The sequence below is a fragment of the Parambassis ranga genome, chromosome 20 (assembly GCF_900634625.1).
Source record: "Parambassis ranga chromosome 20, fParRan2.1, whole genome shotgun sequence".
NCBI lineage: Eukaryota > Metazoa > Chordata > Actinopteri > Ambassidae > Parambassis > Parambassis ranga.
The window spans coordinates 3,015,800-3,033,223 of record NC_041040.1 but is presented as its reverse complement, the minus strand read 5'-3'; the positions used below and the strand labels follow the sequence as shown (position 1 = coordinate 3,033,223).

Sequence of the window (17,424 nt, the reverse complement as noted above, 5' to 3'; positions counted from 1 at the left end):
CATTTTCCTGATATTGCCGGTAGCTGATATCATGTAGCTGTGACTTCACCGGGGTTATCATACCAAAATGTTGCCTGCTCGTCAAAAAGCCACCTTTGCCACCTTGGGCGGTACCATGGTCCGGCCCATGGACTAACTCACCTCCCCGCTGCAGACAGCTGCTCCTCCTCTGCATGCCTTCCCTGCTCTGCTGTCCTCTCCCTCCGTCCGCTGCTGTGGCTTCGTCCTCCGGCTAGAAAGGAATGAAAATAACAGAAACAGCCAGGACACTTTCGGACACGTTCCTCCGTCATTTTTTTTGGCGCTATTAATTACGTCATCGCCGTCGCGTAAATAGAACGTGCGGATCTCTGCCGGCTCTGCGCGTGGTTGTAGCAGAATAACGATAATGGAAACCAAACGGATCATTGTGCGCAGTGGATGACGGTACGTCATCGCTTAGACACCATCTCATGATGCATTGTGGGACACATAGAGGGTCCAAACACTCTCACTACAGAGTGGAGAAGAGCCACATGAGCCCCTGCATAATGAGAGCGGGTGATTTCAGACACAGCCACGGTCTTGAAGAACATTACATTTGAATTATGAGATAAAAATAAATCAGTGACAGCTAAGAGCGATGTGGTTTGAGAGCAGCCCTCTGACATTTATTATATTGTAAAACATACAGATGAATACAACTTGTAAAATGACAATAAGAAGCTATAATCAGGAGCTCCATTCACTTTTATTCTCCACAAATATCAAACCCTGCACGAATCCTTCGCTTTAAAGCAGGTTAAAGACAAAAACAAACAAGAACACGCTCACGTCGTGGCACCAGTTAGTCTGACAGCAAACCCAACACAGACAGGGACGAACACTACACGTCCACCACCAACACATTAGGACCAGTGAGTCTGGAAAGACACCGACACGGGACACACACACGTGACTTTATCCTCATGCAATGACATTCATCATGAGAGAGTTTAGGCATTTATGTGCATTCATGAGCTGTCGGGATTACTGGATGGACTGTACAGGTGTCACTGGGACTCTGTGGCTGTGGACGGACTCATGAGGTTTTCTGGAACGTACGACTAAAGTTTTATGGTCATGAGAACTTGTTCAGTCCCCTTAAATAAATATAAAAGGCGGGGAGGCCTCATAAATCCTTCAAAAAAAGCTACAACATTGTGTTTCTATGGAACACAGTGAAGGTCAAGGACGGCCGGTCGGATGTAATAATGGCCTCTAAAATTTGACATACTTTAATACCAGCAGTGACGCCATTGGTGGGTACGTGGAGGTCCTAAGAAATGAGATGGAGGGAGTCTAGTTTCAGCACTCAGTCTGTGGCAGACTAAGCTGATGAGATGAGATGACAGCAACCTGGCAACGATCCTGACCAGCCCACCTGGACTCTAGTTGGATTTCCAGGAAGCAGCACCAGCTGATGCAGAATACAGTCCCTGTGGAGGCATCAGGACAGACACGCAGCCAATCAGAGCATGTGACGTAGGCAGAGCGGCAACCAGACCAACACCAACACCCAGCGACAGACTGCTGCTGCTTTTGCAGTGTTCTTAGCCATTCTGCAAATATTTTTGATTACGCCAAGCAGGAAGTCGTCACATAAAGCCCGGCCGTTTTTAGAGAAAGAGTTAGGATTGGTGCGATGGGGTTAGCAGGACCGGACCCTCTTTATGGAGGGAGTGAGTGGGTGGGACTGGACAGGCTTAAGCAGCACTTGTTCTCAGATGACCCACAGATGTAGGAGCATGTTCAGAAAGAAGAACAGCCGACAGAGCGGCCATGGAATGAGACATTCTGAGCCAGAACCCAAACAGCACATTAACAACATGGAGGAGGAGGAGGAACCGCTACACTGACACCAACGAGGCACCGGGAGCCAATAACTGAGCATGCAGAGGCATCAATACCAAAACAGACACACACACACACACACACACACCCTCTCTCTCTTGGCTGAAGTGCTACGATATTAAAGGCTGAGGGCGTAGGGTGTGTCGTCCCGTGTCCATGGGGGAGGAGGATCCATGTCTTCACCGCAGCATACAGGAGGACGTGTGTCCAGATCCTCCTCCTCAAACCCTCAGCTCTCCAGCCTGTGGTTTAGTCCGAACAATAGTCTGTCAATCCTTCAGTTCCTGTTCAACATACACCACTGACCACAGTTCCAGTCAGGACTCGACCGTCAGTCCTCTTCATCCCGCTTCTTCACACCCTCAGTCCCATCAGTTGGCAGGTCAAAGTTCAAAGGCCGGGAAGCAGGAAGCTTCAGGCGTTGCCATTTCTGACAGGTAGTGGATGGCTCCCGCCATTCCTGAGAGGACAAACATCCATTACTGTCCATCACTTTCAGGTCATTGGACATATTATGTTGGACAAACAAACTACAAAGGTGTTCCACAAGGAAGCGCTCTTGGTCCTCTGCTGTTTCTGTTTACATGCTGCTGTGTTATTGCTTTCATCCTGTATGTTTTAGCAACATATACTTAAATTTGAATTCTTAAGATACAAAAACTCTTAAATCTAATGATTAAAATTTAGATTCTTATGTTTAACTTTCAGGAATAACCCCTGATTTCTGAGCTCAGAACAGGATTTATCTGTTTAATCATAAATCTAAATTATTCCCACAGAGATTAGGACACAGCCTTTAAAGCTAGGGGTTAAGGAACAATACATACTACAGATCACCTGATGGATTGGTGATGTTGTTTATCTGTGGTTTGTTTATATGCGGTTTCCGTTGGTGTTGATTGTTACATATAACGTGATGTTTTGTATCTGTATCAGCCTCATGATGCGGAGTCTGTCTGTTCATCTCCCCTTTCTGCTGCTGCCCTTCTCTTCATAATTCTTCCATTACAGCTAATTGAAAGCCGCCCCCCCCCACTCAGACAGAATTGCATAATTGGCCTTTGATGGAGGGGCGGACTTGATGTTTGCAGACACAAATTACAGGCCTGCTATTGCACTGATTAGGCAGATGTGCAGGGAAATGCTGAAGCAGTTCTGCAGTCAATACAGTGAAAAGTACAACAAATACCTTCAAACAGAGAGTAGGGTCTGTCTGGGATCCGACAGCCGTGAGTCCCATAGTCCAAACACCACTCGGCGAACTGCAGAAAAACAAAGGTAGGTCTTGATATGACACCACAAGGTTGCTCATTTGATTTGTACCAATCAGCACGTTCGTGCTGCATGTTTTTCTTCCATCCTCAACACATCCGCTCACACCAGAAATGTGGAGCGTTGCCAAGCACCACCTCCCTGACAGCAGACTTGTAAAAATCATTCTTATAAAGTGGAGCGCTGGACTCCAGACACACAGCGGTGTGACCAAATGTCGCCATCAGGCTGCGGTGCAGCCCGACAGGACTCGGTTTAGACAGATCAGCCTGTTCTTATCCAAGCTTGGTGCTCATGAAGGAGCTTGTTAATGTTGCTCCTCAGTCTCACCTTGCAGGCCCGGTACAGGTGTTTCTTCTCCTGAGTGAGCTTGTAAAGGGTCAGAAGGGCGTAGCCGTTGCCGGCGGTGCCGTGGCAGATGCCGTAGCCTTTTCTGAGCAGGCCTCGCTGCCATATCACCTCAGCACATTCTGCAGCGTCCTTCAAATACTTCTCTTCTTTAAACACCTGTGATGACACAGAAGAAGATAAAAAACTTCAGCTGTATGATAGACAAACACCTCCCCGACAGGCTGAACCAGATAAGAGTGGAGCTGGCACTACAGTGAAGAGACTGCATTTCATAACCCAGCTGACGGAGGAGCTCTCATATGATGAGACACGGTGTGAACGCGGTGGAAACCCCACAGTCGGCCTGACTGGATGTGATGATGTAGGCCAGCCTCCAGCAGCATCCTGTGCTCCTGCTGTGTCACACAGAGGAAAGAGACTCTACGCCTCCTCTGTTCACCTTTGTCTTCTCCAACATCAGCCTCTGTGTCAGTCTGAGGAGGAGATGTAGCAGCGGGGGCACTGTTCAACCATCACGGCTAAGAGCCACGTCCAATCCTATTAACAACCTGACTCTAATCCCATTACACAGAGGAAACTGTTAGCATAATGCTGTGCTCAAGATAGCAACTTATTTGAAGCTGATGTGGCTCCTCAGACACTTTGTTGTTAATTGATAAGTGCTGAATAATTAACCGTAAAATGAACTCTTTGAACGACTACAGGAAATGAGCAATTTAACTTCTCGGGATGCGGATAATTGCTGGAAAACCGTGCAGAGTTTAACCCTCAGATCACAAAGCTGTCAAGGTTTTTGTCACTTATTCGTTTTTACTGCAGTATAAAGTCATGGATTTAAGTAAAGAGAGCTATATAACATAAGATTAATACACTGCAATTTGTACAATATATTCATACTGGTCACTTTAAAAATTTAATTTCACTCTTTTTATTCTTTATTCTAGTTTATATTTATCCAGTTTTATTTTAAGCATGTCTCTCTTTGATTATGTGTCCAACTGTGTGCCTCAAGTCAATCATGGCCTCCTGGTTGTACTTTGTTACATACATTTGAAATAAAATCTGTTTTAATGAGAATGGAAACTGAACTGACTTCTTACCGTGTGGCAGTTTCAGCCTCTTTCTGTAACAGCCCTTCAATAATAATGTCGTAAACATGAATCGTTTAAACTCTCATTCACTGTAACACAGCATTACATCAGCCAAATGGAGCTGGAACAGCTGCAGCAGCTGACCTGAAATCCTCCACTGATGACTCCAGATGTTGCACAACAAATGGCAGCTTTGTTGTGTGTTAATATTAAGACACTAATAAGCACTCGCCCAGTGTGCTCGGCTCTGTGTGTGCTGCCAACGAGGAATGAGAACAGAAGAATGGCAGCACATTACCTGCCAACAGCCTCCTAATGGCCCACGAAAAGGAGAAATTAGCCGCCGGCGCTTTAATGCAGTCACTGCAGAGAGAGTGTGTGTGTGTGTGTGTGTGTGTGTGTGTGTGTGTGTGTGTGTGTGTGTGTGTGTGTGTGTGTGTGTGTGTGTGTGTGTGTGTGTGTGTCCACAGCCAGGCTACTGAAAGCATTCACATCTCAGTTTTCTTATAAACCAATAAAAATTGTATTAGATGTGTTGAATAAAACAGTTTTAGATATTTAGAAAAAACACTGCAGTCAATGCAGTACACAGCCACACCACAAGGTGTCAGTGTTGTGTGTGCTTGAAATGGACAGAGAGGCTGGGTGAGGGCTTTAACATACCACAGCACAAAGGGAGCCTCACCTTGTAGGCCATGATGAGCATGTGGATGACACCCGGCGCTCCGTGGCACCAGTGAACCAGCCGGTCGCTCTCGTTGCTCAGGGATGATGGGAAGTTCCCCGAGCGGAACTTCTTGTGGCGGACATAGTCGATGCTGGGACGGACCAGCTCTGACAGCATGTCTGGATGGACCTTGGCTCCGGGCTGAAGAGGGGACAGAGACAGAGATTTACTTTCTACTGCTCACCTCTGATCTGGCAGCACAGAGGAGGACTGGAAATTCACTGATGGCTTAAATGCAACACCTGGAGCAGCAAATAAATGAAACACCTCCAGCAATCTGACAACACGCATCTGCAGTGACGTAGGCTCAGCTCCACTCTGAGGAAACAGTGGGGCTTTATCTCATCTACGGCCTCTGCAGTGTTAGTGACCAAAAGAATGAGGTTGTGTATTGAGTTGAAAATGAAATGAGTTTCCTCTGCAGGGAAGGCTGGATCTCTTAAAGACAGGGAGAGGAGCTCAGTCATCGAGGTGGAGCTCAGTGTATCTGCAGCTCCTCCGCCTTCAGAGGAGCCGGCTGAGGTGGTTCAGGCCTCTGGTACGGCGTCTCACTGGTGAGATCACTGCACCACCACGAAATACACAGCAGGTGTTCACAGACATGTATCAGGGGGATTCAAATCACTGCATGAATGACAACTGTATTTCTACTCTTTATAGAGAACCTGAACCAAGTGTCTGGACACAACCAGTCTATACAGGACAGCAGTCAATCTTATGGACACAGACCTCCAGGATGCACATATAATCCAAAGACTGAATCTAAGCAGTAACCCAGGCCTCTTTCCTGCAGCATTAACGTCTCTGCAGCTACAGAGAAACAATAAAAAAAGGGGCTTACCTAGTACACTAAAGGGTTTTAACTGCAAAATTTATTTTTCCCATTCATTCAAGTGTGACTTCCGACCTCACTTTAACGCAGTGCGGTACAGTGTGTGTCACAGCGTGAAAGAATGACTCACAAAGCTCCAGTGTCACTGGACAATTTCAACTTCCACAAAAAAACCCCATAAATGGATGTGTGTGTGTGTGTAGCCACGTGCTGCTCTGCACCATCAGGAAAACAGCCTGATTTCCTGATGGTGCAGATTCAGTGTTTTTTCCTGCATCACTGTGGCTCAGCTGTGTCACAGCGGTGACAGCAGTGATGTGACCGGTGACGAGGTCCAGCCGGCCACAATGCTCAGTCAGCCTGTGAGACCTTCTACGTGGGACTTTTGTCAAAGAGTCAAACTCCAAATGTCTGAAGAGTCAGAAGCAGTGCCGTCTAAAGACTAAAGACACACACACACACACCCACTCAGACAGATGTGAGAATTAATTATTCATTTCCAGCAAGACAGACTCGGGCTTGTTGTGAAACACAGCGAACTCTGGGTGCTGCTACTGAACTGATGAACCATCAGAGCTGGAACTACAACAAACTAATAATTAAACTAACTCCTCTGTTTTCCTGACTTTAACCTGACTTTGATATGAAAAGATCACATGTGTAAAGAGGGTCCGCCGCATCAAAACCCTGGGAGTCTGACGACCCATCCTCCATCACCAAAACAGCCCTGATGCAGCTCCACCCGCTGGCCTAGGGAGTTCTCCACACTCCTGTCATCACCACCCTCTACATCCAGACCTGCAGCCTCGCTTCCAGGAACTACAACAGCTTCACAGGACAGTAACAGTAAAATCACTCACGCTGCTCTACGCCACCAAAAACAGGAGCCTGGTACCTTGACACTGTGTGCACCTTCATCAGACTCAAAGTGCTCAAACAAACTGTAAATCCTTGTAGCTCCGCCTCCCTCCTCACACAACTGAACTGATTTAACTCGGCAGCGAGTGACGTCCGGCTGTAGGAGTTATCAGAGCCGGCTCTGGCTCTGAGCCCGGGACGCTGAGACGCTCCAAACACCAGAACATTAAGCCAACATTAAAACACTGGCATGCTGACATATCTCTTCTTGTTGCACTGTGTGCTGGCAGCACTCCAGTAACCAGAGATAATTCTCTTCAAACGATGAAGCTGAATCACTGGAGAGTTTTATGATGAAGGCTAATACAGTATAACCAGCACTACATCTTAAAAGCCATTTAAACCCATAAATGAAGGAGATCTGTGCCAAAGGGCCTGACCTCTGGCTGAAGATGCTGCTTCTGATGATTCTTTTCTTCGTTAAATCTACAGCGTCAGAGCTTAAATAACCGAGAGTTTAAAATGGAGGCGACTGGACTCACAGCACAGTGTTCTAGACTTAGTTTGAGTTCATTTACTCTGACACAGGATAGACCTTTGAAGCAGAGACACATCAAAAAGAACTATAATCAAAGTACGGAGGCCCGATTCTAACTTTGATCAATGCAGCTGAATCTGTGTGCAGCAGCACAGCACAACTGCTTAATAAAACCAGCATCAGTGTCTTCTTCTGTGTTTCTCCTCTCTCGTCCGTAGCATCCGTAGGCTTGAGAACGAGCCCAGCACAGGTAAATCGGTAAAAACATTGATCCAGTTCCCGTGTTTAAAGAAGCTGAAGTTTATTCTTACTGTGGTGTGTTTGAGCACCAGGAAGCCGTTCATGCGTTCCCGCTGGAGAGCATCCTTAGTTGTGAATGCAATCTTGCTAGCGTATAACTTGGTGCCTGAGCCCTACCGGCTTCAACTCAGACCTGCAGGGAGTTCGTTAGACAGAAGTGAACTTCTTCTGATCAATGGTTTTCTGCTTGTGAAGCTCGTGGCTTTGATTCTCTGAGGGAGTTGATTTTATTGGAGGAATTTAGGAGTGAGGAGGAGTTTAAGAAGTGTCTGCCAGACCGGATTGTAGTATTCCTAAACAAGTTAAGTCATTGTCTGCTGCCTGCGACGAGTTTATGCTGACTCATGGAGCAGTTTCTTCATCTAGGTCTGCTGAGATGAGTCAGCAGAATAGATGGAAGAGGGATAACCGGGAGTTTTTATTGAGACTACAAAACTCTGAGGAGCCTGCTCAGTGTGATCTGATGGTCTCGGTCTCCTGACCAGCGCCCGGTTTACACATACAGAAGCGATAGTGGTGGCGCGAAGGATGACTCAGCAGAAAATCTGCCTGTGCTGCTGCACAAAGAGGCGGAGCAGCCGGAGCGCAACTGCAACTGACGCGCCACCACTGACCAACGTGCATTTTCACAGCGGTAACTCGTCTGATAGCAGTTAGCGTTGTTATTTATACTCTTACAGCTAGAAAGGTATTTAAAGTTTTGTTCTTCAGTTTCCAGTCTTTCCTCTGTTTATGTTGGGTTTATGTTATTTCCTTTTCACCCCTAGTGAGCCCGGTCATAACCACACACTGAACACCAAACCTCAGCATTACCTGCATTAACATGTAGTAGATGCCAGCCAGGCCGTGGGCGGCGCCGATGTACTGCTTCTTGTGCCATTCGTACAGCAGAGGGCAGCGATCGGTCTTCTTCTCCTCTGCTGACATGCTCTTTCCGGATTCCACGATGGCGGTCACCACCTGAAGTTTAAAGACAGGGAGAGAGAAAGAGCACGTTCATCTGATTCTAAAGTTCCACACGGCTGGAGGTAACCCTGTGTTCTAATGGCTGGAGACATTCGTTTAAATGTTGGAAGGGTTCAAAGAGCAGTGCTGTCAGGGTCTTGTTTGTGGGTGGGGTAGAGAAATGCAGTAACCCGGATACGTTAAAGCTCCTTGAGACGGAGGTTTGCAGGACGTGCTCTCCACTTCTTAGGTGTAGTGTTTTGAGTGTGGAACCGGCCACCACCTCACACACAGCCCAACAGAAGAAAAAGGTCTGCGTCCCAGCACGCCGGTGACTCAGACATCACACGAAATATACAACACGAGAGCCACACACTGCGGACGTCGGCTCGGTGACAGCTGTCTTCTGCCGTCTGTGCCTCTATCCACCAAAACCAACACACCAACAGCGGCCGTGGTGAGACCTCATGGCAAAGAAAACAAAGGCGGCTGGTTGTGCCATCATCTTTAACATTACTATGATAAATCACTGGTGTTTGACCCAAATGTTTAACAAAGGAAGCCTTTAATTGTAGCTAACATCACCAAATTCCTCTTAGCTCCACCCCTTTGGTTGTATTTGGGGTTTAGGTAGACTCAGACACTGACAACATGGCAATGGTTAGCTCCCTTAAAATGGCTCTTCAGAAACGTATGCATCATATAAAAGGCAAAGCATACAGTCAATGCCAAACACACACACACATTTCCTAGCTGTCAAAAACTGGAGATGCTGCATCTGGCCGACCGTCTGTTGCTAAAAAAAAAAACTCCTCAAAAACACAGGACTCAGCTCCTACACCACCCGCTGTCACTCAAAAAACTGAATAAACTAAAAACTCATAACACGTTCACTCTTCAAACAGTGTTTGAAGAGTGAATCTTGACATCAGGTCTTCAGAAAGTGATGCTCAGGAAATTCACAATAAAACGGCTGCCTACTCCCGCAGCCCTTCTGCCGCTGTGTGACGGTGAGAGTGTGAGCACAGTGTAAGTGTTTTTGCCTGGCGCTACACCAAAGGGGACAGCTGGCCCTGCAGGTTCTGCTCCATGTGTGTGTGCGCCTGAATAAATGCTGAAAATATATAGTGTGCAGGGATTATTATTCGCTGAGTGTGTGCTCGGGTCCGCTGTAATCCCTGCTCTGTGTCTGACAGGTAGCTGTTAGAGCAGCAGAATCATTCTGAGGTCTAGTGAAGATGCTGTCTGACCACAGTTTCACCTCCTCTGCTGCACAGATATATTCCAAGCATGAGAGACAGATTAGAGACTTCTACCCGAATGAGTGAGCTGAGCCACGTTATACTGAAATGAGCTTCCTGTGCAGGGTGGCCGGTTGCTCCCTTAGATACAGGACGAGGAGTTTAGCCATGCAGGAGGCGCTCAGGTTAAGAGTCCCTGCTCCTCCACATTTAGGGGAGCCAGTGGAAGTGGTGGACACTTCCACTGGTGAGGTGTGCCGGACACATCCAACCACAAGGAGACCCCCGGGACAAGCTGGAGGGATCATATCTCAGCTGGCCTGGGGATGCCTCCCAGAGGAGCAGGAGGAGGCAGCTTCCTTGTTAGGGTGCTGCTCCTGTGACTAATCCCAGGATAGGTGGATGGGATGGATGCTTCTTTATTCCTGTGCTGCTGTCTGTCAGCTAACCGTCTCTTCCTAAACTTCTTCTATTAACTAGTTCTATAAGTTCTGGTTGAAGAAAAACGGTCTACTGTGTTTAATACAAGAAAAAAAGATACCAATGGGATTCAGTATAACACTGATACCAGCATGAACACAGCCTTAAACAGAGCTGTTCCAATACCTGCATATCATTATGAGGCTGCTCCACCCTCACCACAGCCTGTCATTGATTATAAATGACTTTATTTACACTAAGAGAACTGAGCAGGCTCAAGCAGCACTCTGTCAGGCTGAGAGATGAGACATTATGTCAAATAAATGGTGGTAAACAGGATCGGATGGGACAATCAGGTAACAAATGACACTGCATCCCATCACTGTACGGGCTCCACACAGTATAATAACTCACAATTAAGAGCTGGTTGCGATGATAAAGATTTGTCCTGTTCATGCTTCATCATACTTTGTCTCACCTTTGTTATGGTGCCCTCATCCACAGTGTCAGCTCCAATCTCTTTGTTAATGTAGAGCAGAGCGTAGAGGTAGCCGGCCCGGCCGTACAGCAGCTCATCGGGCATGTCAGAGTCTGGACTCAGGACTGATCGCTGCAGCTGGAGGAGCCTGACGGAGAAGCACAGACGCTGATGTGTCGGGGATTAAAGCAGAAAAAATCCTCTGATAGTTTTTTTTTAAGGATTAGTCTTAGTTCTCATCTACAGTTTGTAGAACAGGAGGATCCCACATGAGGGCGGAAAATTAGCACCGGCCATCTGCCAAACGTGGGCGTGTTCGTGTGTTTTTATTTTAGAAAAGGTGGCTGCTGATCTTTGAGAGTCTGACGTTTGTAATCACAGGCTAAAATCTACCATACAAATATAAAGCTCACCTGGACAGACAGTCTTTGCTGTCAGCTGTGTTGTTCAGTTTGTGATGCACCACAGCCGCCACGGCCAGCGGCCCCGCGTCACCGCACAGAAAAGTCACTTTGCGGCCATTCAGGATCCTCATGGCCCTCTTCACGTAGTCCAGCGCCCTCTGCAGGTGGGAGGCCTCCTGGGAGACGCGGTGCAGCTGAAGGTACAGCAAGGCGATGCCTGTGGTGAAGCACAGCACAAAGTTCTTGAGCTGGCAGCTTGTGGATTTGGCATCAGTGTTTTTTTTTATATAACAGCAGGTGACACACCTGTCCAGCCGGTGTAGGTGGAGAAGTCATGTGGGTCTGCTGTCTTCAGGCCCTCCTCCATCTGCTGGAGGAGGTCTTTGATCTTACTCTGGACCTTCTTCTGGAACGCACTGCTAACCTGAGAAGAGACGTGTAAGTATTTAAGAATTATTTGCAGTTTTATGGGAAAGGTAAAAATCCTGGTTGGACTTTATCCACCGTTCTGCGAAAGACCAGCATAATCCAGACACATGCACAGGCTGTTAATGTTACCCACACAGATTAAACTTCTGCCCCTCACAGCTGGTGCCAAACAGCTACATCTAATAAGTGCAAAAACAAAACAAAAAACACACCGAGTCATCCACTGAGCTGCAGATCTACAGCTGTCGTGCTACTTTCAGAGGTCGTAACATGCCTCAAAGTGTGTCCTGTCTGTTCTCCAATAATTGCTCAAATATCAGCCAGAAGGTTATGGCCCGTCCTGCTCATTAATAGAATTCATTTCAGCAGTCCCACTATGCTAATTAGGTTATTTTCCACAAGGCTCAAGGCCCTGTTTACCCTTTAACAAATTTAACATCATAGGTCAAGCCATGCTTTAAAGGCTGGATTCGAGCGTGGATGTGGATTTAATTAATCCTCGGCAGACCCTTTCCTCATTCAGCCTCCGGTTCGAACCGTCTGAAAAGACGAGCTGGGCTCACTGAGAGTACCGGAGCTATTTGTTGGGCTCAAGGACCATTTACTCCTCTCTGCTGACCAGATCAATCAATAGGAAACACTGCTGCTGCTGCTAGGAGCCAGGCATGTGTGTTGTATTATAGTATGTATTTTAACTCTGCATGTTATTGCACCATTTTCTTCAAAAAATAGAGATATAAGGTTGAGCTGGCTAAATAATTCCTGCCTGACTCTGATGAGTTTTTCAGCCTTTAACATCTGTTTGCATCTCTGTGCTTACATATACTGTATTGTAATACCCCAACAAAGCTCTTCTCTTTATGCAGCCCATCAAGGCTAACTGTTACTTTGCAGCACCTCTCAAGCTGCTTTGTGGTGCTCCTTTCTGCCACACACTGAACCTGTAGTGATAACGTTTGTCCAATCCAAAAACGTCCAGTAAGTTAGCAACAATGGCTGTATTGAACAACATGCAGGAAACTGAGCTGTTACTCGAAAACCCATGAACCCAATGAGGACATAAACCGAATGTAGAACATTACTGTTCTGCATTAATGGAGCTTTAATACATGTGCAGCTACACACTTAATACAACCACACACACACACAAATGTAGTGCTGATATCCAGCTGGAGGCACAGTATGCATTATTACCAAGCATTATGAGCTACACACAGACCACAGCTCCAGCTGGAGTCTATAGAGACCTAGGAACTGGAAGACAAACCACAGGCCCCTGTTTGGATTTGATATTAGCTGGATAACAATAATAATAATCAGTGTAGATGATTGGTCTCCACTATAGTAAAACAAAATAAGGCAGTGCTGGTGGATGGGTGGGGTGTTGTTAAGGAAAATGAGTGACAACAGTGACCAATTGTAATGACTGTTGCTGTTAGAGAAATACATTCATCATGCCTGGATTACCCTGGTTTTGCCAGGTTTTTCTAATATTATTTTCATCTTCTTATTGTATAGTTTTGTTGGTCTAAGGGTTATATTGTGTTGTTATTGTGTACACAAACAGACAATTTAAAGACATTTAACTTTCATGTTTACTATGATTTGATATGTTTTAAATTGGGTTCTCTCTGTTTAGCCCTGCTCTCCATACACTACATACTGCAGTAATAAAGAAGCAGACCGTCATGTTAACATGTTGGATTATTTACCTCTGCAGTCTGTCATACACGAGTGAACCATGAAGTCATTTATTAAGATGAACTACAGCTGCACGACTGTGTCATCGTACATCATCTGACTGATGCTTCTGTCTCAGAATGATAAAGGCTGCAACAGCAATTACTGCAGAATTTTCCCCACATACTCAGTCAGAATCCAGCTGTAATAATGAGGGGTGTCACTTCTATTAAGTCATAAACAAATCCAATCACACAGCTGGTTGTTTGTACTGTGAGCTCCAACAGAGGGAGTAAACAGAATCCTCCCTTCAAATTTAATTCTGCCTAAGACTATTTTGCATGATCATTTCCACAGAAACTAAACCACGACATGCTGTTGTCTGCCCGCCGTCTGCTTTCTGCTCCCAATCGACGGGATGCCGGTCAGAAAATCCTTATTTTCCCCCCATTGAAGACCAAACAGAACAGACAATCCTGCAGACTAAAAACCCGGAGTCTGACCAGAAAGTGCCCTCTGTCCTCAAAAACAGGGAGGATTATGACCGGGCCTGTCTGTTCTCTGCCTCTCTGCTCTGAGTCATCCATAGATGAGGGGATGGAAGGACGGAGGAGGAAGAGAACAAAGCAGAGTGACAGGCACAAGAATAAATGGTGCTGTTTAGCATAACAATGGAATGTTCAGAGAGGCATAAACAGGGAGTGAGTACTTTATGAAACACACAACACAAGACAGCAATTACTACACATTTTATACACAACATTAATTCAGTGTCGAATTGAATCTAGTTGTGGAGAGAGAGAGAGAGAGAGAGAGAGAGAGAGGGCAGGGTTAAATCTAGGGGTCAACATAGGGTCATCCAGCAGGGTGCCGTGCTGCTATGAAGGCTGGGGACACACTACACGTCTTTCCCAGTCTTGTCCCAGGAGGACACACTAACTAACTACACTGGGGAAATAAATCTGGCTAAAGCGGGATTAGGGCCGCATCCAGATGTATCCAGATGTTTTTTTTCTGAGTGTGAACACCTCGTATCCGGCTGTATCCAGTTTGATTTCAAACGATGATGATTGGATGATTGGCTCAAATGTGGCTGGCGAATCCGGCTAGCAACGTGATACTTCCGGTTAGTGATGTGCTACTTCCGGTTCATGGGGCACGACACGGGAAAAAAACCGCACCACGCATGCGCACACGTGGTCTTACCGCGGCCTGAACGGACTCTGTATATTACGAGGCGCCACTTAGTGGTTTGGAGGACAGCAAACACGCTGGATGAAGCCGAAGTGTGTGCTAGGAGTGACTGAAAAACTACGTTCCATAGGATCTGGTATCCTTTAAAAAAACATTTGTTATATATCTAAATAGCTTTTTTTGCACAAGTCCTGAAAGCAGACAGAGAGAACACAGTCCTTGCAGCAACATCTGCCTGAAACCATGATGCTACCACCACCATGCTTCAAACATGGGGGCTTAAGGTTCTTATGAAGGAATGCAGCACTTCCTTTTGTCAAAACATCTTAATAAAATCCAACAAATGTATATATTAAGGGTAAATTTAAAAAAAAAAGTTAAATAAATATTCGTGTACATTATAGTTATAAAAGAAAGCAGCATCACGTGATAACACACCTGCCTGCGTCACACTCATTTTAAGCTAATTTATTATGGTAAAAGTGTTTATAAACTTCTGTATCAGCCATGATGGACAATTACAGAAACTAGTGACAACTCTGTAACAGCTAACTACGACACAAGTCTGCCCCAAGCTAGCTACTACAAGCTAGCAAACATAAAATAACAAACGTCCCAAAAGCAGAAAACCTCCCACCTTCCCTTCCGCGTCGAACGGTTCATTGTAATCTGCGTCTGCTCCGGAGTTGGAGGTGGGGACTCCCTGCTCCCAGTCCGGGAAGGGGTTTGGAAACGAGCGCTCCTCCATCTCTGCCTCTGTGGCGGAGATGAGCTTCAGCCGCTTGGACATGTTATCTCCCATGGCTACGGCGGCTGGGAAGGGATAAAAAGTCCTCAGACACGCTGTGGTGTGGGGGGAAAAAGGCGATCGCGTTATTCAAATAAAAAAATAGTGAAATACAAAACAGGCACTAAATAAAACATAAATCATGACATACGAACCATAAATGCTTCACAGTAAACGTTTCTCGAACAATGCTATTAAAATGACGCTTTTAGGAAAATGTGGAAAATTAAAAATGTCGATTTTTTAATTAAATCTCGGTTCCTTCCTTAAAATAACAGATTATAGTAAATAGTAGACTGTGTTTTATTTCGCCAGGGATCATATAAATGAGCCTCATTTGGAAAACAGCGCAGTTTAATTGAAAATAATTCAAGAAAGTGCAGAAACTTCAGCTGATGAAGACACCTGAGGAAGTACTTTAACTCAAAAGGTGATTTCAGTGGAATAAAAACTGTTCACATCTGATGAGAAATTGCGGATTTTGGACAAAAGGGAGGACAATGAAATGAAAGTGAAAAGAGAAGAATGGTCTCTTCACACTGGTGGATGCAGGAGATGCTGCAATTTCAGAATACTGCAGGTCATGACAGGTGGAGCCAGAAGCGGGCTTACCAAAAACAGGCAGGCTGATGAGCAGGCTCCCCGGCGCTCCCCGCTCTCCTCACGGCTTGTTTGTCTGTGGGTTATGGGTGGTTGCGGCAGCCTCCAGCCTCCGTGCACCGTCTCTCAGCATCCCCCTGCGCCTCAGCCTCTTTCTGAGTGGAGATCCGCAGTCAGGGCGTGCAGGCGGTGCAGGCGGTGCAGGCAGCCATGTGTCGCCGCATCACCGTGCCTCTCTCTCTGCGTCCTGCCCAGTCCTCACTGCGCGCACCGAACCTTCAGCTGCTGCTGATGCTGCTTGGCAAATCAGAAACACCCCCCCAACACACACACACACACACACTCCTCCACCTCCACCTCCACCCCACACGCTCTGCACAGACCGCAGGCTGCAGGGAGACCAGCCTTCTCGTACCCGCCCCGTGATAGTCAGTACCCGTCAGTACCCAGCATCCCAGTCTGGGCGGCTGACTCCAAATGTGAACAGTGACAGATGGTGTGTGATGATGGTGCTGTGCCGCCTGGATTAGGCAATATAGCAAACAAATCCACACCCCCACCCGTTCCACACACACCACCTCCTCCTCCTGCCCCTCTTTCATCCGTCCTCCTGTCCCTTTCTGTGCCTTTCTCTCTCCAACATGCACCACGGCCAAAAAATGTCCTTTAATGCAGAAACCTCCTTTAATCATGGAGCACATCCACCCTCAGCCTCACTGATAATTCTCACTTCATGAAGAAGCTCACAGCACTAACAGCAAGCGTAGTTCCCCGTCCTCCTTTGTACTGCCCCTCCACAGCTGCAGTGATCCAACACAAAGCAGGACCCTGTGTCCGGACTCCCTTCATCTTTGTCTCTTGTCCCTGGCAGCAGAGGGCTGAGGTCAGCATATTAATATGTTGAGCTTTAAGCATTACTGCAGGAAAGAACACAATGATGTCAGGCTAAAGCGCTGTTAGCGTCGCCCCCTCTGCTGAAAAACGACAGAAATGTCTGCATGGATCATCCTGTCTGACAGTACTGCTGAGCAGAGCTCATGCAGACGTGTGATCAAAGGTCTGTGTGTCTCCCCTTCTGCATAAAAATGACCCAAACATCAGCGGAACAGGTGCCAAAGACGTCACTGCTGTCATTCAGAACTCATTGATCCATCAGTGATGGCAGCAGAACAGGCCCCGATCCATGACACCACCACCACCATGCTTCACAGGGTTCTTATGCAGGAATGCAGAGTTTGACGTCAATCATGTAAATACATGCGGGCCTTTACCCCCACACCTGTGTGCTCCATGCTTATCGTCTTTTATAGTCCACACAAACGAGGAACCTTCACGATGCAACTTGAAGGACCCAGATAGACTTTAGTTCTCAGCTGGGAGCTCACTGAATGCAATCATGAGAGAA

At 46.6% G+C, this 17,424-nt stretch overlaps 1 protein-coding gene across 2 annotated transcripts; it reads right to left on the bottom strand.

Annotated features, from left to right (window-relative positions):
• Nucleotides 1–625: 625 nt before the first annotated feature.
• On the bottom strand, nt 626–16,509 carry lancl2 (LanC lantibiotic synthetase component C-like 2 (bacterial)). 2 transcript variants are annotated; one of them, XM_028432380.1, is made up of 10 exons: nt 16,032–16,509; nt 15,270–15,475; nt 11,636–11,753; nt 11,339–11,546; nt 10,926–11,073; nt 8,655–8,801; nt 5,272–5,454; nt 3,475–3,651; nt 3,062–3,134; nt 626–2,332 (listed from the first exon to the last, which is right to left on the bottom strand). In XM_028432380.1, the coding sequence occupies exons 2-10, from the start codon at nt 15,432–15,434 to the stop codon at nt 2,256–2,258; spliced, it is 1,296 nt and encodes a 431-aa protein (XP_028288181.1). In that variant the 5' UTR covers nt 15,435–15,475; nt 16,032–16,509; the 3' UTR covers nt 626–2,255. The 2 variants fall into 2 exon arrangements, with proteins under 2 accessions (XP_028288181.1, XP_028288182.1); XM_028432381.1 differs by having other exon boundaries at nt 15,270–15,445.
• Between the last annotated feature and the right edge of the window lie 915 nt (nt 16,510–17,424).